This window comes from Osmerus mordax, chromosome 13 (genome assembly GCF_038355195.1).
Source record: "Osmerus mordax isolate fOsmMor3 chromosome 13, fOsmMor3.pri, whole genome shotgun sequence".
Lineage (NCBI taxonomy): Eukaryota > Metazoa > Chordata > Actinopteri > Osmeriformes > Osmeridae > Osmerus > Osmerus mordax.
Genome location: NC_090062.1, coordinates 10669246 through 10689338, shown reverse-complemented (window position 1 = coordinate 10689338; position 20093 = coordinate 10669246). Strand labels below are relative to the sequence as shown.

General features: G+C 47.3%; 1 protein-coding gene across 1 annotated transcript; it reads right to left on the bottom strand.

Moving 5' to 3' along the window:
- Positions 1 to 2546: 2546 nt before the first annotated feature.
- Positions 2547 to 20001, bottom strand: cdh16 (cadherin 16, KSP-cadherin). Its single transcript, XM_067248751.1, has 18 exons — positions 19966 to 20001; positions 19216 to 19265; positions 18975 to 19073; positions 16231 to 16365; positions 15898 to 16027; positions 15487 to 15645; positions 15186 to 15382; positions 13116 to 13241; positions 11772 to 11922; positions 11104 to 11316; positions 10568 to 10644; positions 9282 to 9473; positions 5827 to 6068; positions 5577 to 5707; positions 5056 to 5295; positions 3520 to 3636; positions 3148 to 3264; positions 2547 to 3068 (listed from the first exon to the last, which is right to left on the bottom strand). Exons 2-18 carry the CDS (start codon positions 19246 to 19248, stop codon positions 2968 to 2970), a joined length of 2460 nt encoding a protein of 819 aa, XP_067104852.1. The 5' UTR covers positions 19249 to 19265; positions 19966 to 20001; the 3' UTR covers positions 2547 to 2967.
- Positions 20002 to 20093: the final 92 nt, after the last annotated feature.

Genomic DNA, 20093 nt, shown 5'->3' with positions numbered 1-20093 from the left:
TATGCTTGACCGAGTGTGCATGTGTGTGAGTTCCATTAACTGGCACATTTACCTATCTTTCAGTAAATCTGTTATAATGTCGGATGTGTCTGTAGCCATGGTGATTTAAATCAAACAGCGTTCTCCTCAGCAACACTACAAATAGCATGTGAGTGACGCAAAGGTACAACGTACAATGTCAAAAGCACACAGAAATCCTTGCTCTGTACAGTAGGTGTTCTGTTCTTGTTCTAATCTTTTTAAAGTGCCACACTGAATGTATAAACATTCTGTTATGTATGAAGCCTGGGTCCTCTGCACAATACTATAAAGTCATCCAGCTGTGTCTCTCTGCTACAAAAGTCCTCCAGCTGATTCCCTGTAGAGTGGAACACATTGCAGCTGTGGAACGAGGTTAGGACACCAACACGTGTTGGTGTCCTATTGAAAAATAAAATGGCGCAGTATAAGAAAGTAAAATACGTTTCTATAGATTTAGAAATCAAACATTAAAGAAACAATAAACAAATAAAAATGATAAAGACATTATGGAGAGATATTTTGTACTGTTAAATACTGTGATCTTTCTTTGTCACACCAGGAGCTGATGTGAAGATCTTACAAACCCTTTTGGCTTAAAACAGCACAGACAAATTTAGTAATTGTGCCAAAGTATTTCTCTGGCATGGGAAATTGTTCCAACCAATACTTATTATCTCAGGAGGTTGGGATATGGGTAAAATAGCTACTCCGTTACTCCACGGAAACAGGAAAGCTATTAAATATGCATCAGATTGGACCCTGATAGGATTCCTGGTAGAGAGAAGCCACTTCCTGCAATGTCACTTGACCTTCACTCTCAAACCTGTAGTCTTGGAAGGGACTCAGGAGACAACAGAGGAGGTGTAGAGGGGATAAGTGGCCATGGCTGTATCCAACTAATCAAGCCACTGGAGGAAAACGTTTTCTCATTAGGTGTTTAGAACTAGCGTTCAGCGGGTGGAGGAGGAGGTGGCAGGCTGAATTCCTTCCAAGTGTGAGTAAAACTGTTCTATGTGGTGAGTGTTGTTAGATCTGGCGATGCAGGGGGTGGGTACTACTCATGCAACTAAACACAACAGAAGCACTGCTGGGAGGTCAAAAGGTGCTCTAATCAGGACTGAACCTTGTAAGGGTCTCCTGCTAATGATTTTCTGATAGGCATATTTATGGGACCTTGACTGGACTGAAACTGAATTATTCTACATAGTACACTATAATGATGATGTAAACCTTTTGTTACCAGAACCTCTAGGGTTAAGTCCACATATTGGTGCTTGAATAGTGTGAGGCCATGTTATTTGTAGGGTCAGTGTGTTTGTCTTTAGAGTAATTCGACAGTTCACAAGTATGAGGTTGAGGGAGATTTTTCCAAGTCTATATTTGGACTGCAGTCTAAATCCGGATCTGTCTAGATAACCCTAATGCTTCTTGTTCCCTTGTTGTTCTGATACAGTACATGCCTTCTAAAGCATTAGCAGGCCTGAGCCCATGCGATGATGATGTGATGATTTATGCTCAGCTACACAACCAGCTCAGCTTGGAAGATTAGCGTTCCATCTGGTAACATGCCCAAAGCTACACTAGGATACGCCAGGCTAGGATACACCCGGCAAGTATGTGCTATGCTAGGATATGTTAGCCAGGATATGCCAGAATAGAATATTCTAGAATACAATTGGAAACACTAGGGTAGAATATACTAATATTTTATATGTTTATTGTTAAATACAAATAAAAATAAGCCCATTACAATCTCTCAATTTTGTTGACAACGTTTTAGGACTGGCATGTCCAATCCCAGTGTATTCCTGGCTTGGGAGTGGATGGTAGGCCCAGGGGAGGGACTTGAGTTTGATAATGCATCAACTTGACATCTCATTACAAATTATAGAAGGGGTTTGGTTTGTATCTGAGTGCCATTAAAATAGCAGGCATTCGAGATTTGGTTTATTTATAGCCTGAAACCACGTCTATTTATAAATTGCATATCTTGCTCCAGCGAGGTGGTATGCGTAAATAGGTCGTCACAGCAGCCAGGTCACCTATACTGCTGCTGATGGAGCTCCCAATACCCCTGAATATGTATTTCTATGGCTATCATTCCTATATGGTATATACTATTTTTTCTCTTTCACACACTCCTTTTTCTCCTTCACACACCACCCCCGGTCTGGTTAAAATACAGACCTTCTTTTGGCACTAATCCCAGAAATACTGTGCCCTTTTTGTCCTTGGTTATCTGCTTTATTAACTACAGTACATGCACTATTTGTATGTTGCTTTGAGGAAAAGCACCTGCCAATTAAAAAAATCTAAAAATGTGTATGGATATGCCTATAGGATTGTCCTCGCAGATAAAGTGCAAAAGCACACCTGAGGAAGGTCACACCATCTTCTGAGACTACATGGAAGCGGCAGCTTGATAACCAAATCACCTGCTGGCTAATCTACTAACAACTGATTTACTACAGTGTGATCCTATAACGACATTAGATAGTTGAAGGAGGAACAACATTACAGGCTTTTAACATCCATATTTATTTACAGAAGATACATTTAATTATTTTAATTAGATTTAATGAGTGAATTAACATTATATTGTTTAATGAATGCTACAAGAAATAAATAACATGGAACGCAAAATCCTTAGAAGCGTACAATGAAGATAAAAGTCTACAGCAGGTGAAAGCTCTGGCTACCTATAGAACAAATTCTGCAGGCTAGTTATGTAATAAAATATGTATATATTACTACAAAGAACTGGAGGAGGCTAAATTGACTTTTGTTCATCTACCGTAGTTAATCTAGTACATCTGCTGAAAGTAAAACGTTTTTTATTACCTCTATCCAATTGGCTACTCTTCTTAGCAACATGGTCTTAGACTACATCACCTCAACCCAGGAGGACAGCAGAGCTGTTCCCTCCCCTGGCCCCTCCACTCGCTGCTACAGGGAGATCCTGAGGGGAACCCTTTCCTGATTAGTCGTGCTGGGAGGTTTGGGGTTCTGGTATGACAGCCTCACAAAAACGACAGTCAAGATAGTTCCTGGAATTCAACAAAAGGAATTGACAGTTAGATCACGTTTATTGTCTCCAGGTGTAACCTGTGATGCTTAGATCTTTACCTATGACCCCCAGGGTGCCCAGCAGGATGCCCACAGTGGACTGGATAGTGGGCATACCCTGCAGCTGCTTGGTGGCCATCTTGCAGTTCCCTCTGACATTGCAAGGACACACTGTCACTATAGAGACAGAGACACACTGTTACTATGGAGACCGTAGCACAAGGTCACTAATCACCGAGTCAGTTTAACTCACTCGTGCCGGTGTGTGTGAGTGTGTCTTGTGTATATCTTTGTGAATGAGACTGTGTGGGTGTCTGTCTGTACGTGTGAGGGATAAGCCACACCTGTTGCCCAGCCTGTCTGACATTGTGTCAGTCTGTTGAGATCAGACTGCATAAGGTGTGAGTAACAATGTGTGTGCGTGTGTGTTACCTGGCAGGTTGATAAAGGTGCTCCTGGGGGGGGAGCTACTGTCTGAGATGGTGAAGGGGACAGTGTAGATCTCCGGAGACAAGTATGGAGTGTTTAAGGAAAGGTTGGTGTGTGTGTCTAAACAGGGGACATGACCACACAGCAACACGTCACATTCCACAAGCAGAACACATAGTAGCGTCGGTGGCCTCTCCACCTCTATGTTGCAGAGAGAAGGAGAGGTAACTCAGATACACAGGTCAGTGTGTGATGGTGTTCTCAAAGACTCGTTAAAATAACTGTAACTGATTGATTCACCAGTCTGGCGTGTCTTGGCGCAAGCAAATAAGAAAGGAGACACGCAGAACAAACACAGAGTGTGCACGCAAACACGTGCTCTCTGACACACATACAGACTCATCCATCCAGAGGGTAGTGGAGGTTGGCGGAGAGGAGGTGCACCTTGGGAGGTCTATAACTGCAGCTATTACTGCCAGTACCCTTACAGCTGCAATACAATGCATGCTGGGAGCTATCCTTTTTTAGATCCTCTACCGGTGAGGACCCAGATGGTGACATCACACCAATTAGAGGGGAAATATAATTACAGTAGACGCCACGGTTGCCAATAATAATAGCGACGCTGGGAGAGGAGATGAGGAGGAAGAGGAGAAAGAGAAGGTAAAAGGGTTTGTCTTAGATAAACAGCATTGATGCAGTTTCAGTCACTCAAAGGAGTCTCAATCTGACCCATTACTGTCACTTAGAGAGGCAGGAAGAGAACTATTACCACGATTACAGCCTAAACACATGCACAAGAAGGAGAGAAGAGGAGAGGAGAGGAGAGGAGAGGAGAGGAGAGGAGAGGAGAGGAGAGGAGAGGAGGGAGGGGAGGGGAGGGGAGGGGAGGGGAGGGGAGGGGAGAGGAGGGGAGGGGAGAGGACAGGACAGGAGATGAGGGGAGGATGGGAGGATGGGAGGAGAGGAGAGGAGAGCAAAGGAGAGAAGAGGAGAGGATGGGAGGAGAGGATTGGAAGAGAGGATGGGAGGAGAGGAGAGGAAGGAAAGGAGGGGTGAGTTCTTTATGTCAGTCTGTCTGAGCTCTTTTGCCTGATATTATACTATTTTGGTCACAAGTGGGCTTTTAGAGGAACAGAACAGCCCATTCAAAAGAGATCTGTCTGTAACGCCCTGTGTCCTTCTGACATGAAAAACGTATTGGACATATACTCTTAGCTCTTGATTTACTTGTTCTTTGTCAGTATTTGTTTATCCTGTCTGGTGACATCACTACACTTTGAAGTCTGACAGCATCACTGCCTCTCCTCCAATCGTACGAATGGTATAACTGGATGCTGACGTTGTGAGTGACCAGGTTGGTGTTGACAGGTGCATGTACTTACACTAATGGACGTGACTCAGCCAATTGTCTGTCCTGATAAAGAATAGACTTCCTGTGAGGTCGAAATGAGCGTCACCTGTTTCTATGGCTATACTGTGTGCTAGTGTTTGGTCACCGTGTCTTTCTGTGGCTGCAATACATTTCCTATTGCTCACCGTTGATGGGCGTGAGCTTCCAGTTGCGCCTGACGGTGGCATCGCTTCGGAGTGAGAAGTTGAGTCGGCCTCCGTGCTGTGGCGTGTCACTGTCCCTTGATGCCAGGACCAGGGCCTGCTCTTCCCAGCGTGGCGTGCACAGGTACTTCCATGAGTAATCGCCCACCAGGACCGGGCTGTTGTCATTTACATCCAGGATCTGGACCGTGACCAAGGTGGAGGCAGAGAGGGATGAGTTACCTGTAGGGAGTGGTGAGGTTTTTGGTTCAGTCGGCACTTCCATAAAAAATCCATCAAAATTATATTTCCACTGTATCACAACCAATCACAAAGCCAGTTAATAATCAAACTCACTTTGTAAATACTGATGCACAAACTAGGTTTTGTTTGTTTGTGCATCACTTTCTTTTGAGGCCACCACATATCATATTGTTTTCAATCTGTACATGACCATGTTTGGAAGGGAGGGATCTGTTTGGTCTATGCTGTATGACACTGTAACATCTGTAACATTGTCTTACGTCCATCCTCAGCAATGATCTCCATGGTGTAGGTGCTGTTCTCCTCTCGGTCCAGAGCCTGGACGGTCTTCAGCTCCCCAGAGTACTTTCCAATGGAGAAATAACGCTTAGTATCCCCTCTCAAGGAGTACCTGGACACAAACACACACACACAATGCATACGTACACTGATCAGCTCATATTCAAATACAGAACATTTCTTAAATGAATGGGAGGCTAATAGAGGAGGAAAACTCGGTACCAGCCTCACCTGATGGGATGAGAGTCAGGGTCATACCCTCTGATGGTGGCGATAACCCGTCCTGGCTCTTCCCCCTCCCGGACATTGACCTCATAGTGGCTCTGCGACAGGATTGGTCCCTCATTCACGTCATCCACATAAATGGAGACTGTTGCCGTGGAGGCGGGCCCATAGCGACCGCGAACCAGAGCAACAGGGTTCTGAGCACTGATGACCAGAATATACTCACTTTCCCGCTCAAAGTCCAGCACCTACACACACATACACACACACATCACTATAGAAACAGTGTTATTATAAAGGCCCTAAAGGCTCAAGCCTAGTGCTGGACAGAGCTGTCTAGTGACCACTGTACTGGTGTCAGCTCAGAGCTTTTTTGCAATGTGGAAATCATGTGGAGGTCACTGAGTGGAGCTTATTCTGGATCTGAGCCTAGAGAAGCTCTGGAGACCCAGTGTGAATCTGGGGTGGAGCTTGAACACTGCTGAGATGCACAGGAACCATCGCTATGGAAATATCCCATCAAGGAGCATGATCGTCACTTCCCAGAAACCTTCAAACCTATTTCTGTTCTCAGACAAATGCACACACACGCACATCCAACTCTTTCAGTCCCTACTGGAGGAGGGATGTGGAGAGACACACGTCCTTGGAAGCCACCAGAGAAAAGAACAGCTGCTTTACCGGAAAACTGCAGATTCCTTTTTATTACAACTGCCATTCTAACTTATGCCACAGCCAGGAAGAAACAACAAGGCCCCTGATATGTTACCAGACGGTAGAGTGCGGACAGTAGACTGTTACTATGTCTACACAGCCACCTGTGGCACCAGCTGGGTTTTAGGACTGTTCAGCCAGGATGTGGTCCTGTGTGCTGGGAATTGGAGAGCCAGTCTGAGGTCTGGCCAAGAGTCCTGGGGAGGGGGTGGGAGGTATAGGGGTGACTGTGTTGTTAGGGGGCGGCAGTGGGAGGTATAGGGGTGACTGTGTTGTTAGGGGGCGGCAGTGGGAGGTATAGGGGTGGCTGTGTTGTTAGGGGGCGGCAGTGGGAGGTATAGGGGTGGCTGTGTTGTTAGGGGGCGGCAGTGGGAGGTATAGGGGTGGCTGTGTTGTTAGGGGGCGGCAGTGGGAGGTATAGGGGTGGCTGTGTTGTTAGGGGGCGGCAGTGGGAGGTATAGGGGTGACTGTGTTGTTAGGGGGCGGCAGTGGGAGGTATAGGGGTGACTGTGTTGTTAGGGGGCGGCAGTGGGAGGTATAGGGGTGACTGTGTTGTTAGGGGGCGGCAGTGGGAGGTATAGGGGTGGCTGTGTTGTTAGGGGGCGGCAGTGGGAGGTATAGGGGTGACTGTGTTGTTAGGGGGCGGCAGTGGGAGGTATAGGGGTGACTGTGTTGTTAGGGGGCGGCAGTGGGAGGTATAGGGGTGGCTGTGTTGTTAGGGGGCGGCAGTGGGAGGTATAGGGGTGGCTGTGTTGTTAGGGGGCGGCAGTGGGAGGTATAGGGGTGACTGTGTTGTTAGGGGGCGGCAGTGGGAGGTATAGGGGTGGCTGTGTTGTTAGGGGGCGGCAGTGGGAGGTATAGGGGTGGCTGTGTTGTTAGGGGGTGGCAGTGGGAGGTATAGGGGTGGCTGTGTTGTTAGGGGGCGGCAGTGGGAGGTATAGGGGCGACTGTGTTGTTAGGAGGCGGGGGTGGTTTGCTGTTGGTGCATCTGTGTTGAGGGGGGTGTGGAGTGGAGTGTGAGGGTGTTTGTGTTCCTCGGGGTGAGGGTGGGGGTGACAGACACTGTCCTGCTGCTGGGAAGTAAGAGCAGAGCTGGCAGGTAGAGTGATTAATGGAGATGGCTGACTGGAAATTACAAAACCAACAGAACAGAACTATGGGAAGCTAAATTTAATTTAATAACTGTAAGTGAAGACCTTGGGGTAGGGGTGGTGGTGGTAAACCAGGTGGTGATTTAGTAAACTGACTGTAAATGAAGAGCAGGTTTATTTCCAGAAACTAGAAGAAGACACATCCCTTGATGCATTAGCTGTATTAATGACACTGGACAACTATATGTTCAACGAAACCAAACACCTTGTTTACGTGGTCTCACTTTCCTCCAGCCATGATTGTTTCCATAGCACTACTATGTGACCTGCTGTCATAGCCTGGGGACTAGAGGCTGGTGGCTCAGAGACAGAACGCGCTGTCCAGCAGGATCATAAACCCAAACAGTGTGTGTTTGTGTGTGTGTGCAAATGCCTGTGAGCGTGTATGTATTTATTCCCGCTGTTCAGCAGGCTTATCTTGGGGGGAGAGTCAGAGGGGACACCTGGCTCCGAGCACGAGGCCGGCCGTTCTGTAAAGCTGTGCACCAGGCCCTGGCATGTGCCAGCACAGCATGGGCTCAAACCTCGCTCAAACCCTAACATCATCTTCCATCAACCATTCTCAAAGCTAGGTTTATTGTAAAATCAGCTCTGTTAAGATACCTGTAATAAAAATACATGAATTAATTAATAAATGGATGGATGGATGTCTTTATCTGATCGGTCCACACATCCAGCATCTTCAGCATATATGAACATGCACAACAATGTTTCTATGGACTGATGTTGCTGCGTTAGTTTGTCAGCGAGCCCCAACCTCTCTGTCCCAGCCTCTCTGCCACATCCCCAGCCTCCCTGCCCCAGAATCTAGCCACTATGACTTGCCCTCTGCCCCAGCCCCAGTCTCTCTGCCGCAAGATCCAACCTCTCGGTCGTAGCCTCTTAGCCTCTGGCCCTATCTCTTTGCCCCAACTTTTCTGCCTCATCCCCAACTCCCCTTTCTGTCCTGAACTGTCTGCCCCAGCCCCAGCCTCTCCTCTCTAGCTTCTCTACAACAGCCTCTCTGCCCCAGCCCCAGCCTCTCCTCCCTAGCTTCTCTACAACAGCCTCTCTGCCCCAGCCCCAGCCTCTCCTCCCTAGCTTCTCGACAACAGCCTCTCTGCCCCAGCCTCTCCTCCCTAGCTTCTCTACAACAGCCTCTCTGCCCCAGCCCCAGCCTCTCCTCCCTAGCTTCTCTACAACAGCCTCTCTGCCCCAGCTCCAGCCTCTACTCCCTAGCTTCTCTACAACAGCCTCTCTGCCCCAGCTCCAGCCGTCCCACTTTCAGAGACACGCCCACCATCCCTCCATTCCATTCCAGCATGAGTCAGATGAGGTGTCTGTGTGTTTGTGAGGGAGGGGGCTGGATTAGGGGAAGCAAAGGGCAAAGCGCCCTGGAGATAGACTAGATTATTTCAGACTAAAATGTTCTACTGTCATAGCTTATTTTTTAGACACATGCAGTTGAAATATCAATGTGTGTGTGTGAAAGTCAGAGGGGGAGATGGCGATCTGGCTGGATCCTGACTAAAACTGTATAATATAATCCTGAGAGGAGAGGGTAGGAGGAGAGGGGATTGCAGGGTAGGGGAAGGGAGGGGAGCGGAGCGGAGCTACCTTGGAGAGGATGAGAGAGACCTCGTTGGTCTGTGTGTCTGTGAGGAGAGAGAAGGCGTCCTCCTCGTTACCAGACTCCAGTCGGTAGTCCACCTGCCAGCTGTCCCCACCACGTTCGTCTGCATCCCACGCCGACACCGCTGTTACCGTGGCACCCACAGGAGCATCCTCCGACATGTGGAAGGGGCCGTACTGAGAGTTGTGGGGGGGGGAGGGGGGGGGGGGGTTGCATGCAGTCATGTGTAAATGTTTTTATAAAGAACCTGTGTCTGTCAGTGTGTGCCAACATGTGCATGTTTCAGTGATCTGTGTGCATCTTTGTGTGTGTGTGTATTTCTCGATGTCCCCTACATCCCAAGCTGTGTTTGGTCAAACACTCTCCTATCAGTGTGTTGGACAGGCTTGTAGTCATAGCCGAGCGACCTGGCCTCTGGTCACTCTCTCCCAGCTGTCGAAGGGACATGGGCTCTCTGTTCCCAGCCCTGTCACCAGTCAGCTGCACACATCAGCTACAGCCTCCTCTCCTCCCCACCCCCCTCCATCACCACCCCCCTCCCAGCGGCTCCATCCCACCACCTCTTCATCCATCAACGGAAAAAACTGACACACTCTAACATGACCTACTCGAGAGGTTTTTCCACTTCAGTGTGTGTGTGTGTGTGTGTGTGTGTGAGAAAGAGAGAGAGAGAGAGAGAGAGAGAGAGAGCGAGAGAGAGAAAAGAAAGAGAGAGAGAGAGTGTGTGTGTGTGTGTGAGGGGGATCTGGTTGAAAGATGGTGTTTGAGAGGCGTGCAAAGGGTCCAAAGGGTTGTTGGGTAGGAGTGGTACTGATAACACTGTTCTAGGTTACTGGATTCTAGAACCCCTCTTTCTACAATGTTGCCCTGCACATGATTCTAGAAGGTTGTGTGTTCCTTGCAATTCAGCCAGCTGTGTGCCTGGCCTGGCTTGAACTGGCCAGCCTGGCTTGCCCTCCTCATGGCTGATCCTTCCATGGGATATCAATTGAATTCTAACATAAGTGCTCCAGGCCTGATCAGATTAACAAACAGCACTGTCCATTTTATTTGGAGCACAAAGGCAGAGTACAACCTGAGATTATGCTGTGATTGAACAGAACCCACCCCCCTCAGAGCAGCTCAGAGAGATTCATTACTACTCCTCCATCCTCCTGCTCCATCTCACTCCTTTCCTCCCGCCCACTCTCTCCTTCCGACTCCTCTCAAAGAATTTTGGTAATTATGTATGTGAGGTAAACGTGAGGTGTGTATGTGTGTTTGTGTATACCTCATGCTGAGAGAAAACAGGCGGGTTGTTGTTCTCATCCTGCACCATCACGACAACCGTACAGGAACTGTTCAGACCTGGATATGACATCACCACAAGCCGTGTGAGATGTAGCTGGGAAATCCTTCATGGAAGTATTTTGGAATTTCAGCAGTGCAGCTGTAGATCCCCATAGGATGTGAACCTGTGACATCTATGATGCTGTCCTGGACCAATCACTGCCCTCCAGCAATCCTCATCCCATCCTATATGACACACTGCTAACCTCACCTGATCACCTGTCTCACTCTCTGACTCTGAGTCTTCTGTTTCTAGCTTTATCATTCAAAATCTCTATCTCTTTCCTCAAGGGGTGAGTGGGTGAGATGACAAATAAACAGAAAGAGTGCGTATACTTAGTGGTCCTGACATTTTGAAGTGTTAACAAATAGTCGCATATAGTTAGACTGGGTAAAGTTAGCAGTTTGGTCGTAAAGTTAGCAGTGGTTATGTAATATAGTTAGCACTTTAATGGAATGGGTATAGTAAGTAGTCACCCTTGGCATCCTCAGCAGTGATGGTGAGTGTGTACTGGGGAGCGGTGCCCTCCATGCTGTCAGCCTGGACAGAGATGACCCCGGAGTCCCGGTCCACCCTGAAGAGAGCGCGCGGGCTCTCAGGGACCTGGCCCACCAGGCGGTAGAAGATCCTGACATTGTCCGTCTTTGGGTCGTCGTTATCAGCCGCCTGAACCGTCAGGATCTCCGTCCCTGGGAGCGAGGTCGGCAGGAGAGAGAGAGGGAAGGATGGGGAGAGAGAGGGTAGATGGAGAAATGAATTGGGGAGATTGAGAGGAAGGAATTGACGAGGAAGGGGGAGAGTGAAATGGCAGTCCTGACAGATTAGAGTAGCTGTGTGGAAACATACAAACAAACATGTTTTTCTTCAGATCCTCATCTGGGAACCATGAAGTCCTATTTCCTCCTTCTTCTTCTGGGAAAAAGCTATCCTCTGGGATCTAGACTGACATCCGGTGGTTGTAGTAACCCCATAGATTACATAATGTTGGAAAGTAGGAGCAGTAGGAGGAGAGGACAGGCCAGGAGAAAGGAAGAGAAGAGCAGGAGAAGAGGAGGGGAAGATGAGAGGATGAGGTAGAATGGAGAAAGAACAGAGCAAAATGCAGGTGCGAGAGAGGGTGAAAGGAAGAGAGGGTGAGGGTTACCACGCGGGGCCAGCTCCTTGACCACGGTGTGGTACTGGGTCTGGGGAAAGGTGGGTCTGTTGTCGTTGGCGTCCCCCACCATGACCCGCAACTCCACTGGTTTGGCTATCTCCCGGCCGTCTGGTCGTTCCACCACAATACTGATCTGGAACTGAACACGCACACACACACACACACATGCATTGCACAAGACAAACAAACACGCACACACACATGACAGCATACATTTGAGCTAAAAACACAATCAATGAAACTCATTACCAGAACTAATTGATCCAGTTTTAGAACTGTCAATTTGGTCGGGAGAGGTAGCTGAGAGAGGCTGTTCAGTCCTGCATTTAGGAGATGAAACTACAAACACTAGTCAGCAACATTACAGCTCTCTAACAACCATCTAAAAACCCTTCCTTCCTCCTTTTCTTCCTCCCTCCCTCTCTCCCTCCCCTCATCCTTATTTCTCCTGTTGCAATCACGTCACCTCAGTTTGCTACCTGATTTTGAAACATGAACCTGTTGCCTGTCAACATGGACCCATCCTGTGTGTGTGTGTGTGTGTGTGATGGGGGGGTGGGTTGACTCTTGGGAATCCATGCTACGTGACAGGCATATTACTGTAATTGACAGGCTTGACTACATGAGGTATGGGTGTGTGTTTGTGTGTGTGTATGTGTGTGTGTGTTTAGGGAGTCAGATGGCTGAGCGGTGAGGGAATCGGGCTAGTAATCCGAAGGTTGCCAGTTCGATTCCCGGTCATGCAAACTGACGTTGTGTCCTTGGGCAAGGCACTTCACCCTACTTGCCTCGGGGGAATGTCCCTGTACTTACTGTAAGTCGCTCTGGATAAGAGCGTCTGCTAAATGACTAAATGTAAATGTAAATGTGTGTGTGTCACAAGTGGGATTTTGTACTTTCATCTCAAACAGGTTACTTTCAGCTCAACACCACACTAGGGTGTCACCTAACACTCATCAATGAATGGGATGCTATGCCAGCCACCTCCAGTAAACAGGGACCAGGCCATCTCAACCAGGCAGACATCCTCATTAGTGTTGAACTACTCATAGTCTAACACTTTGGCAGGGGTACAGAGGGAAGGTAAGACATCATGAGCTTAATCAGTCATCATCATCATCATCATTTCCTCTTTGCCCATGTCTGAAGTCAGATGCAACACTGAGGTCAACTAATACCTATTCACTGGATGTATCACTGGACAATCCTACTGTTACGGTTCTAAGGTTCCAAACTTTTTGTTTGGAATCATACAGTACTATAGAGCATCAAGGAGCTGCAAAAAGACATCTGACCTCATGTCTGGCAGACAAGTCGGGTTGGAGGCCCTACCTGGTCCTGGGTCTCTCTATCCAGAGGAGCGTTGAGGAAGATCACCCCCTCTCTGCTGATGGTGAACAGCATCTCTGGAAACTCGCCCTCCAGGCTGTACTCTACAAGACTGCCACTCCACTTCACCTGCACACACACGCACACACACAAAAAAAGTGTACAAATAAGTGACCGAGTTCAAAAAGACAAGAAAGAAATAGCTTCTGTTGAGCCAGACACACATACGCACACACGTGCAAACGCACACACATGCATACAACACACCCACACTGTGAGGCCATGGGAGAGCAGGCAGCTGTTTGAGAAGCTGGGAAGTCCCGGAGCAGAGCACATGATGGATGAAGGAGCTAATGGACCGGCTCTGATGTGGGCCAGACACCAGCCCTAACACACGCACACACATACACACACGCATACACCCCCGGCAGTCTGAGGGGAGGGAGGGATTTTCCACTGGGAGATGAGAGCAGAGACGAGGACAAGAAAGGTCCTTAGGGACCAGCACCCAACAAGGAGAGATCCCTGTCTCTCATCTCCCCTCTCCTCTCCCCTGCTTTCCCCTCTCAGACACCAGGCAGTGTGTCTCCTCAACATGTCCATGTGTGTAAACACAGATCCTCTAGAAAGAGACAACAATGATGTCATCCACAAAGTTCTCTGTCAGCAAAGGATCTATCTCACTGTCAGGTGGCATGTGTGTGATTGTGTGTGATATATTTTTTTTTTCACATGTTGCCCTGCCTGACCTGGGGGCGTCTGCCCTATCTTCCAGGGTGTGCTGGAGCCAGACCACAGCCCTGCTACAGAGGTTGTGTGGACGGGAAGGCTGCTCTGATCTCCATCCAGGGGTTAGAGGACAGGACGTCTATTATGACAGGAGACAGGCAGGACATGGAAATAGAACAACAGAGAGGGCTGAGGGCTCAGTACTTAAAAATAATAACGCTTTCTGTTATCACAACACCTAGAGAGTGAATTAGAGCTTTGGTGAAGTGATGGTTATATTATGGTTGTGATTAGGACTGTATGAAAAAACTACTACACAACCGCTACAATACCACAACTACACTACAACAACAATACAATCACGACACAACTTAAAAACGACAACGACACCACTACACCACTGCCCCAGTAATCCAATTCTACCACTATACTTCACTTCTTGAACTACCACACCACTACTACAATATTAAAACACCACACTGTAATATTCTGCTTGCTGCTAATATGCTTATTTCTTAAAAGGAACATTTAGATTTTAAATAATCCCTCCTAATCACACTCAGGGGAAAGGCCGAAAGTCAAGAAGAGACAGATGGGGAGAAAAAGAGAGAACTGTTGAAGACAGAAAAAGAAAATTAACTAATAGAATAGTCAGCTCCAAAACAAGCTGATGAGTCTCAGATGATGTGAGTGTCATGGCAGACAGAAGAAACAGCTTCAGACAGAGATGTTAATAGAAATCTGGAAAAAAATGGGAAGAAGATTTTATCTGCCCACATTCTGTGTCCACACATTTTTTGTGGGCGGATGGAGCAGGCGAGAGAAGGGAGGAGTGGAATGAGAGGAGGAGGATGAGAGAAAGAGGGGGAAGAGGAAAAACGAGAGAGAATCCGACCAGTCATATTCAGAAGTGGTCGGTGAGAATCACTCCTTCACTCCCAGTTTGTAGTCTCTATCGTCCTTTTATGACTCTGGTGTCGCACACCAACATGCACACTACTGATGAATATCTCTCCCTCAGCCCACTCTCTTTCTCACTCTTTCTTCACATTCTCCATCTCTCCTATTTATCTTTTTTATCTCTCACTCTCTTTCCCAATCGCTGCGTCTGTCCCTTTCTCCCCATCTTTTTCTCACTCTTTCTTTTCCCTCTCTTTTTCCCTCTGGTGATGAAACAATGGTCCCGTTTCTGTGGTTATAAATGTTGAATATCAAGTTAATTTCAGAAAACACACACAGACGGCCGACCTTAGTCAGCTTGCGTTGGTATTTACCCTCCGTATATAATGCATGGCGAAGGCCACACCAGGAGACATAACAACGAGATACCGGGAGGATGGTTACCTTGGAGATGGGGATGGGGTAGGGTCCGGGGAGGTTCTCCTGCAGACGTACGGGGTCGGGCGATGCCCAGCTGTTTCCTGTCACCTCGACAGTGACCAGGCCAGAGGAGGAGAAGGCCTTGGCCCGGCCCGCCATGTCCTTCACTATGACGGACAGCTTGTAGCGGCCACACATCTCTGGGTCCAGCGTAGATGCTCCTACTCACAAACCCATAGACGCCTCAGGAACGTGCCTGTGCGGTTGATGTTTTTGTATGTGTGTGTGTGTATGTGTGTGTGTGTGTGTGTGCGTGCGTGCTGACCGTCCTCGGTGAGGGAGACCTCTCCAGAGACAGAGTCAATGAAGAACATGTGAGGGGAGGGGATCCTGGGGGTCTGGTCCATCAGGCTGAACCTGAGCTCTGCGTGGGCCGTGTTCCTGTCGTCACGGTCTGACGCCCCAACCTGCATGAAGGGGATCCCTACACACACACGCAAACACACACAACATATCGATTGAACGATCAATAACAATTACATTGGGATGTTTCTATCCACAGACACACACACACATATGTTCCTAACAGCCTCTAACAGATATATCCTGAGCACTGAGTCTCCTATGCGAAAGCATATTACCCAGATATACAGTACAAGGTCACGCGTCATCCTTGTGACGCAGAACATCCCCCACAGTTAACCACACACGCACACACGCACACACAGAACGTCACCTTTCAGAAGGCCGAGCTGCACGCTGCCTCTCATGCTCCCCTCTATGAATGAGGGGACGTTGTCGTTCTTATCGATCACACACACCTCCACGTTAAAGCTCTCAGGGTGCACCGATGATGTGAAAGACACCTATAAGACATGTACAGGCACACACACACACACAATCATTATCTCTGTTCATGTCATTGTTAACACTGTCACCGCAAATATCTAATGACAAACAAAAACCCAAGGCTTTGGGTTTAAAACAATGTTGTCTTCCAATAAATGACACATGGAAGTAATGAAACCACACTTTTTCCTTGTTATGTTTCAGTGTTGGTGTTTCCCACCTGTAGAGAGTAGGATGGCTGCTTTTCTCTGTCCAGGGGTTTGAGAGCATACAGGAAACCAGCCTCCACACCAAAGATGCTCTCGTCATCCCCCGACACCTGCAGATCGCTGTAGACCGCTGGCAGGTTGGGCAGCTGGGTACCAGGAGAGGAGGAGAGGTGGGTAACAGGGGAGGGAAGGACCAGAGGAGGAGAGGAAAGGAAGAGTAAAGAGAAGACAAGTTAGGAGGAGGAGTGGAGAGGAGTAGGTGGTAGAGGGACAAGGAAAGGAAGGAGAAGAGAGGGACAGAGAAGAGGAAGAGAGTGAAGGAGAGGAGATCTAGCCTCATTCAGGCTATTGTAACCATAAACCCAAACACCAAACCATGAAGAATTCTTTATTGAATCTAAAATAAATAAGGCTTTTTGTTTATTTACTTACATAATATGTAAGTAACTTATGAAGTGAGGAAACATTGCTATTGTTTGACAGTTTCCAAAATGTGAATACTGACATTTTTCCCTGCCCAGATCTAGACCCCTGAGTATTTTGAAACTATGTGCTTTAGTGACAGTTTGACTATGACATTAGTGTGTTCACTCTACAGAGTACAGCAGGTTAGTTAAAGAGAAACCTGCAGTTACTCTGTGAGAGAAGATCAACCTGAAGGTACTGGTTGATAAAGCTGCACAGTATTTTCTACCAGGTAAGCCTGTCCATGTGAACCTCTATCTGACGTAGGCCACTGTTTAGGTGTTAGGTCTGAGCTTGACTGAGGCTTGCCCATGAGGAGCGACCAGATGGAATGCATGACAAGCGATTCTCGTGTTGCTGACAGCATGATTTGTAGCACATCGTCAGTCTACATAGCGTGCCCTCCTCGGCAGACATGGCAGCACCTGTCTCCTCAACCTCCCCCACCCCCCCCCCCCCAACACACACATACACACAGACCCCCCCACTTCTGGCTTAGGGTGGACGCTAGGGTTATTCTGGTTTTTGCTAAAGATTGCTTATGAACATGCCGGCAGGCTAACTTTAGCCCCCTCTGCCCTGAGATCTATATAGAGGCTGTGTGTGACAGGTCTATGTTGGTGGCTGACAAGGGGATAAGCCCTGGTGATGTGATGCCTCACTATGGACCACTACCTCTTGCAGGTGCTGACAGTTTAACCTGCTGTTTATTTACTCTCTAATCTGCAAGCATTACTCTTCCACATTCGGGAAAACACTGAAGGGAGATTGGGGTTGTGTGAATCAAGGGGCATACGAATACTGAGCCAGGATCAGGGAGTCAGGTGGCTGAGCGGTGAGGGAATCGGGATAGTAATCCGAAGGTTTCCAGTTCGATTCCCGGTCATGCCAACTGACGTTGTGTCCTTGGGCAAGGCACTTCACCCTACTTGCCTCGAAGAATGTCCCTGTACTTACTGTAAGTCGCTCTGGATAAGAGTGTCTGCTAAATGTAAATGTCAATGGATCAGATCTGTGCCTCATGTTATTTCTGTAATACAGAACAAGGTTCCTAATCACTATTCATATTACTCTGAGAAGCTCTGTGAATTCAATGTCCACAATTTGATACAAAAGTTTCCACATCAGTCAAACGGTGAAGCTGTGACAAGAAATCATAATGTGTCTGACTCACCACCCAGCCAGTAAAACTGTCCAACCCGTTCTGCGTCTGTGTGCAGGGGTAAATGGGTAATTATCCTTCCTACGCCATTTCACTTCCACAAGTAGCGTTTGACGCCCAGCACTGGTGGTTGACGTAAAGCACGGTTCAGTGACTGAGGAGAGACACGTCTTCAAACAGGCCTCAAATTGCCTCAATTACGAGTCAAAGCCCCTCTGCTGTGGAAGCCGACTGCTGAGTGCAGAGTGAATAGCTGCCGTCACTTAGGCAGGCTTGACAAGCAGAGAGCCAGGTAGTCATTTTAGTCTAGCGATGAGAACAACTCACCAGCTTCATAATTATAGTCAGCCCTGAATAATTTAATGTCATTTTAACAGCAGTATACCTGGTACTTTATATATATATATATATATATATATATATATATATATAAGCAAGAAAATTTAATCAAGTATGCAACCAAAACCAACGGCACCACACAACCCAAAACCAACTCTCGGACCTTTACTGTCATGATGTAAAAAGAAAGGTAGATTCCATCAAGAAGGACCCTTTAAACCCACCTCACCACACCTCAGGGGGGCGGATTAAGAGATAATGGGCTCCTGGGCACAGACACATAAAATACCCCCTCCCCCCCCAAAGTAACAAACTAAATTCACCTGTAGCCTACCTCAAAAGGATTTACAGTGGGCACACATTTAACGACAACTGTATAGTATGACAGTCACCTGCATCTCAACATGATTTACAGCACAGGAACACTCAAGGCCAGCAGAACAATAACTAGAAATAAATTCACCTGTATCTGAACAATACAGGGTTTACATAAAGGCTCATAAAAGCTGTTCAGCGACAGAGACTCTTGCTTAGGGCCCGCCTTGGCCCCATGGGCCTGGGCCCGGTAGGCACGTTCATTAATCCACCCGTGGCCATCAGGTAGACATTTCTACCCACCTTCCCCTTTTCCCTCTTAGCCTCTCTCCTCACTCATACTACCATCTTTCCTCCTACTCTCTCCCTTCTACCCTCCTACCTTCTCTTTTCCTCCCCTCCCCCCATACTTCTAATCCCCTCTTTCCTATGCTCCCTCCTTCTACCTTCCCCCCTCCTTCCTACCCTCCTTACCTTGGCCAGGTACCAAGGGAAGATTCCGTCGTAGTTCTCAGGAACTCCTATCTTGACGTTGGCAGCTGAACTTGGTGCAAGCACTTGGAGGAATGCCAACTGTCCAATGACAAAGACAACACTATCTCAAACAACTAGCTTATTTACAGACACACAGCTCATGCTGACAATGTACAATTGCACAATATACAGTCATGTTATTTTTGTATCCTGTGCTGGTGGTCTAATCAGGTTATCTTACAGTGAGTGCTGTGATAACTCCTCTCTCCTCCATGGCTCTCTGTAGCTGGCCTGTGACCACAACATGAGCACATAAACACAGTTTATATTTTACCTGACAGAGTTATTATTGCTGTCTTGTTATTGAATGATTCAGTCACACAGATAGAGAGATATAGATAGACAGATATATAGATATATATATAGAGAGAGAGGGGGGGGGGAGAGAGAGAGAGAGAGAGAGAGAAAGACAGAGAGAGAGAGAGAGAGAGAGAGAGAGAGAGAGAGAGAGAGAGAGAGAGAGAGAGAGAGAGAGAGAGAGAGAGAGAGAGAGAGAAAATGCAAATGTATGGCTTGCTAAATCAATCTAAATGTTAAGAATGTTTAACTGAAATTGATTGAAGAACTAATTTCAAGCTTTCAGAAAGTAGGTTACAGCAGCTCTCAAGGCAAAACATCTTAATTGTACTTGCTTCATGCAACCAAAGAAAAACATCAGGCCCCGCTGAACCCTTTTGGAGCTATGGCGCTTCCATTACAAAAAGTCAAAAGACTTCAAGTCTCATTTTAACCGGTTTACACTTAGCCTTCGGACTACTCATGACAAAACCTTATCTACTCAGTGGTACCTGACCATCATCTTTCTCCTAACCAAAAAGTCATAGACAATAACGCACAATCCAAATCAATTATCAGCTTGATATCTTACAAAAATCGACTAGCTTCAGCTAATTGTTCTATAATGTTCTAATGTAGTTGTTTCCTCACTTACCTTCTCTTGACTGCGCGCGTGTTTCTTCACGAAGGTGGCAAAATGGTACGACTGGAGTGGAAACAATATGAGTGGTTGTACTACTTCGTCCGCTTAATGTTTAACATTTAAAAATTAACTCCCTGAAG